This window comes from Gekko japonicus, unplaced genomic scaffold (assembly GCF_001447785.1).
Source record: "Gekko japonicus isolate JY-2015 unplaced genomic scaffold, Gekko_japonicus_V1.1 scaffold4823, whole genome shotgun sequence".
Taxonomy (NCBI): Eukaryota; Metazoa; Chordata; class Lepidosauria; order Squamata; family Gekkonidae; genus Gekko; species Gekko japonicus.
Genome location: NW_015165982.1, coordinates 16,666 through 22,508, shown reverse-complemented (window position 1 = coordinate 22,508; position 5,843 = coordinate 16,666). Strand labels below are relative to the sequence as shown.

Sequence of the window (5,843 nt, the reverse complement as noted above, 5' to 3'; positions counted from 1 at the left end):
CACTCTTGCGTCACACAGTGGCCCAAACCCAGCGGCCATCAGGAGATCCACCAGCAGGGCCAGAACTCCAGAAGCCCTCCCATTGCACCCCCCACCCCCAAGCACCATGTGCGTCTGTAATTGGGGATGGATGGGAGTGAAGAATGGGGGTAGATGGTGGGACTGGGCAACCACGGGTCAGGCAGGCGGCTCTGCCTGTGGCTTGTAGGGGCGTGAGAGGGCTGTCAAAGTGCCGAGAGCAACCAAGACGGAGGAGGGAAGATGTCCCGGTGAGGAAGGCAGAGACTTGGGGTAGGGAGGGCTGAGTAGTGGGGGGGAGGTATTGCACCCTAGAGAGGCAAAGGGGGTGTCGTTCTAAAACTTCCCACATGGTTTGAGGCAGCCAACAGATGGAGACCCGGGCCAGGCCAGCCGGGGCCTTTACCAGAGGGGGCTGGGATAGGGTTGCCAAGTCTGGGTTGGAAAATACCTGGAGACTTTGGGGGTGGAGCCAGAAGAGGGCGGGGTCTGGGGAGGGGAGGGGCCTCAGCATAGTACAATGCCATAGAGTCCACCCTACAAAGCAGCCATTTTCTCCCGGGGAGCTGATCTCTGTCGGCTGGGGATCAGTGGTAAAAGCGGGAGATCCCCAGGCCCCACCTGGAGGCTGGCAACCCTAGGCTGGGAGCAGTTAAGTCTCAGCGGTGGCACCCCAACGCCCCCTGGCTTTAGCCAGCGGGCAGCCGCGAGATCTTTGGGCGGCAGAATCTTGTGGGGAGCTGGAGTCCAGGGAGTGGCTGGTCCGAGGAGCCCAGGAGGACTTAGGGAGCTGCTGGGGGTGTGGGCAGCGGCGGGTGGCCTCCCCCAGGCCTGCTCCGGGGCTGCCTCCCGTCCTCGTCCCCGTCGGAGCAATCTGGAGAGCCGTAGGGGCAGCAATGTCCGGGCCGTTCTTCGTCCTCGTCCTCCTCGTCCTCGTCCTCCTCCAGGTCACTGTCCCTGAGCTCCCGCAACCGGCGGCCTCCGGTGCTCTTCTCCGCCCCGCCGGGAGGCAGCGGCAGCTCATCCCCCGCCCTGTCCTCCCCAGGGCCGCCTCCTTTCTGCTTCTCCGCCTCCTGCGCCGCCTGCTCCTTGGCCTTCTTGCTCCGTTTCCACTTCATGCGCCGGTTCTGGAACCAGATTTTCACCTGGGGGAGAGGGAGGAGGGGTTACTACACACCGGCGGGAGAGGGGAGCCCCTCCCCAGGATTCGACCATGGAAGGCCCTGCAGTGGCCTTTTCCTACGAGGCAAGGCTGAAGAGTCTGAGACGTTGCAGTTTAGAAAAGAGCCAACTAAGAGGGGACACGATAGAGGTTCATAGAATTATCCATGGGGTGGAGAGAGCTGACAAAGAGACGTTTTTCTCCCTCCCCCAAAATACTAGAACTCGAGGGCATCCGAGGAAGCCAATGGGCAGTAGGTTCAGGATGGACGGAAGGAAATACACCATGACACCGAGAGTGTTTAAAATGTGGACTTGGCTGCCAGAGGATCTAGTGATGGCCACAGGAATAGACAGCTTTAGAAGAGGGCTAGTTAGGTAAGACCTCTCTGACCTGGGTATCCCAGGCTCGCCCAGTCTCTTTAGGTCTTGGAAGGTAAGCAGGGTCGGCCCTGGCAAGTATTTGGATGGGGAGCCTCCAAGGAAGCAGGACCGGCCCCAGCTTATTTTGCACCCTAGGCGAGGATCCCTTCTGCCCCCCGTGCGCCCACCAATTTTCAAAAATAAATGCATTTTAGGAAGAATTAAAAACACAAATAATCAAGAAACTCCCAGAGTATGGGGCCGGGTGCAGTTTGGCGCCCCTAAGGGCCATCCCACTCTAGGCGATTGCCTAGTTCGCCTAGTGAGTGAGCCGGCCCTGCAAGGAAGTCCAGGGTCAGGACACGGAGGCAGGTCACGGCAAACCACCTCTGGATATCTCTTGCCTTGAAAAGCCTATGGAGATGTCATAGTTCAGCTGTGACTTGACTGCAAAAAAAAATAATCCATATTCACAGAGGATAGGTCTATCAGTGGCTACTAGCCGTGGTGACGGAGGGGAACCTCCACATTCAGAGGCAGTCAGCCTTTGAATCCCAGTGCCAGGAGGCAACATCAGGGGAAGGCCTCGGCCTCTGTGCTGGACTAGATGGACGGCTGGTCTAATCCAGCGGGGCTCTTCTTATGTTTTTACGCCAAGACTTAACTGGGTTGAGGGTTCTTTCCCAAGGCCTGTTCTGACTAGGCTGACCTGGCTTAGCTTCTGAGATCTGCTGAGACTGAGCTAGCCTGGGCTAGGCCAGAGCAGAGGAAGGAAGACCAACCCCAAAATAACAGTAATCTTAGAACGTGCCACGGAAGCTTGCTGGGTAACCTTGAGCCACAGGCACACTCAGACTAATCTACCTTGCAGGGTTGTTGTGACAATAAGATGATAAAACGGAGGAGAGGAGGGATGGTGTAAGCTGCTTTGGGGTGAAAGGCGGCATATGAATAAAACTAAGTACATAATCCCTGCATTGCGCAGAGGGTTGGACTAGATGACCCTGGGTGTCCCTTCCAACTCTATGATTCTGTGCTTCTAATTTTTTTTTGAAGTAAATAAATAAAAAGCATCCCCCTCCCCCATGGCCAGTGGCACCCGAGCACTGGGCAAAAGCTAACCTGGCTCAGCTGGAAGCCCCTTCGGGCTCAAGGGGGCGCTCTTTCAAGCAGGGCGCTCCTGCCCGGCAGAAGACCGGCTCCCCGGTGGGGGGAGACTAGAGCAGCCCCCGTGGCGGCCTTGGCTCCCCCACTCTCAGCCCCCCCTTTCTCCCACCTTTTCCGCGCCCCCCTTTCCCCCCCCCCCCCGCCGGGCCCCGGCCTCACCCACCTGCGTCTCGGTGAGCATGAGCGAGGTGGCCACCTCGAAGCGCTTGGGCCGGGACAGGTACTTGTTCAGCTTGAATTGATGCTCCAGCTCCAGCAGCTGCTGGCTGGTGAAGGCGGTGCGCGGCCGGCGGCACTTGCCCAGCAGGTTGGACTGCGCTTGGGCTGCGGAGAGGGAGGGAAGGAAGGAAGGAGAGAAGGGGGGGGAGCAGAGAGAAGAGGCGGCCCAGGGAGGGAGGGAGCCTACCCAGCCCGGGATTCCGCCTCCGAGGGGGACCACCACCGCAGCCCCGGGGAACGGTCGTCGTCCCCCCCCCCCCCGGGACGCCCCAGTCGGAGACCCGGGCTGAAGACTCGCGGTTAGATTTATCCCTTAGTGGCGCTAGAAGTCCTCTTGCGGGCCTGTTCTGCTGGCGTGCGTTCACGATTCTCGAATGGTGCATGATTTTGTAGAAATCAGTTGAAATGGTTTAAAGGGCGTTGTTCTTTTAACGGAGCACGGTTTGCGAGTCCTTAAAGCACCTTAAAACCCAACCAGACATCCGGGGTATTATCAGCTTCCTCCTGCCTCAGCGCGGACTCCAACCTCGCTCTCCTAGGCGGCTCCCCACTGAAACCAGGGCTCTTTCGTGGTGTGTCCCCTCCCACCTAGGGGTGCATAACGCTAAAAGAGCTAGACCTTCTTGCTGCCAGACAATCTTAGGATCTCCTGGTGATCCTATGGACTATCCTGGTCTTGAATGCATTTTTTAAATCATTTCCTTCCGGAGTCTCAAAGAGAAAGGTGGATGAGAAAGATAGGAAACAAACAAGCAGACGCACAAATTGTTTGATTCGAGTCCAGAAGCACCTTTGAGAGCAACAAGAGTGAGCGGGTATCAGCTTAGATTCAGGTGGGGAGGAGCCGCGATGGTCTGAAGCAGCAGAACAAAGTTGGAGACCAGGGGAACCTTGAAGACCCACAAAGGTTAATTCTGGGTAGAAGCTTTCGTGTGCTCCCACGCTTCTGCAGACACATTGAAACAGACATCTCCAACCATTATATATGGTAGAGGATGGGGGAAGGTGTGTTGGCAGGAAGGGCCAATTAGAGTCACGATGCATAAGTAACTGGGCAATAAATATAGCTCAGACCGGACCTGTGAATAGCAGCAAATTAGCATACAGAATAATTGTTCTTCAGTATTTACTGGGTTAATGATGTTTGTTAAATCACATGTTTGTTTGTAACCAATCAGTTTAGAGAGTTAGAAAGCCCGGTAACTTCAGATCTAGTTTGTTGTTCTGACTGGAGACCAAAGTGCCAAGTATTAGCATTTTATGGTTCTTTGTCCTGAGCAAGAAGAAGTTAGTCTTCGCTCTCTTCTGCCATGTTCTGTCTAGCTGTAAGGATGTAGGAATATTAGCTCTTTGTTATTTTACATCCCGTGTACCTTTTCCCCATGCTAGGTTGTAGTAAACTTTTATATTTAAACACACCATGGACTCTGCCTCTTTAATACTCTGCTGATTGCTCTGCTGATTCACTTTAAAAATTAAGAGTACCCAACAATAATAAAAGATACATATAAACGGATGCCGAACTGAATGAAGATAGCATATGTAGTGTCATAAGAAACCAATATCGCTGTTAAGCCCTGGGGGTTCCATTGTCCCCAGTGTTGTAATAACTTGTAACGCAGCAATCTCCCATTCCTGTAATCCCTTTCGAGAGCCAAAGCTCCCTCGCTGAGGCACATAAACGGGGGTCCTCTCGCGGTGAACTGCGAGGCCCTGCTCATTCGCGCCCTAGCTCTTTTTTGGGGGGGAAATAAATTTTAATTGTTTTTACATTTCGGAAAAAGGTCCAGAAGCGTTTTAGTGTGCCAAGAAGGAATGCCTGTAGATGAAGATGGGCGGCCGTGTCAGTCTGCCTTTAGCAGCAGCAGCAGCAGCAAAGAACCAGAGTCCAGCGGCCCCCGGAAGACTGGCGGACTCTGTGGCCGGGGAGAAGCTCTCGGGAGTCGCCGGCCGCTCTCCCTTCCGCAGAAGCGGCGGGTGCGGCGAAGCCCTCGGAAAGCGCGTCGGCTCGAAGGACGGCCCGGCTGGCTGGTCTCGGCGCCCGGCAGAGAGGCGGCGGCGGCGGCGGGAGGGCAGGCGCGGCCTTCCCTTCCCTTCCCGGGGCCAAGAGACTCCTGGGGGGGGGGAGAAGACTTCGGCTTCCCTTCGGCCTCCCCAGCAGCAGAGAGAGCCCCGGAACCCGGCTTGGCCTCCCGGCCCGGCCGGCCGGCTTCTCTCGGGCGGGAAGGCAGGGGGGGGAGCGGGGGGGGCTGCCGCGGCCCCCTCCTCCGGCAAAGCCCCCCCCTCCTCCTCCTCCTCGGCCGGGCCGGGGACTTCAAAGGGGAGGCGCGGCCCCCGCGGGCTTTGAAGGCCTCGCTTTGAAATCTTCCTGGGGGCGCCCCTCCGCCTCCGGCGCCGCGCGCGATCCCGCCGGGGCTTCGGAAAGGCGGCGACCGGCGCCTCTTCCCGATCTCTCTCTCCGCCTCCCCGAATCCCCGCAATGCGCCCCCCTTTCCAGCCAGCCCCCTATGCGGGAACTCCCGCCATCGGCTTCCCGAGAGCCTTTCCGCGCGGCTCCCCAGAGGCCTTTCTCCGGCCCCCGAGCCGAGCCGTGTGCCGAAGGGCCTGGCCCCGGGGGAAATCCCGTGGCCTGACCCAGCGGGGAAGCGGGAGCCGGCCTTTGTTGGGGGGTGGGGGTGGGGCGCCCTTCTGTTCCCACCATCCCTTGATTTCCCCCGGGGGGCGGGCGGGTCAGATCCTGACCTCAAGGGAGCCGCGCAGGGCAACGCAGACAGGTGTGTCGACGCCCCCTGGAAACCAACAGGAGGGCTCTCTCCCTCCCCCCCCCACGACCCGAGGCCCGAAGGTTTAATTAAAAGGGACTCCAGAGGGAGGAGACCGGAGTTCCCCCGAGAGCCGGCTCCGGAATCCGAGAT

At 57.9% G+C, this 5,843-nt stretch overlaps 1 protein-coding gene across 1 annotated transcript; it reads right to left on the bottom strand.

The window, feature by feature from the left end:
* Positions 1 to 800: 800 nt before the first annotated feature.
* LOC107110681 (motor neuron and pancreas homeobox protein 1-like) lies at positions 801 to 5,629 on the bottom strand. The gene is made up of 3 exons (XM_015411483.1): positions 5,452 to 5,629; positions 2,873 to 3,033; positions 801 to 1,163 (listed from the first exon to the last, which is right to left on the bottom strand). Exons 1-3 carry the CDS (start codon positions 5,627 to 5,629, stop codon positions 801 to 803), a joined length of 702 nt encoding a protein of 233 aa, XP_015266969.1.
* Between the last annotated feature and the right edge of the window lie 214 nt (positions 5,630 to 5,843).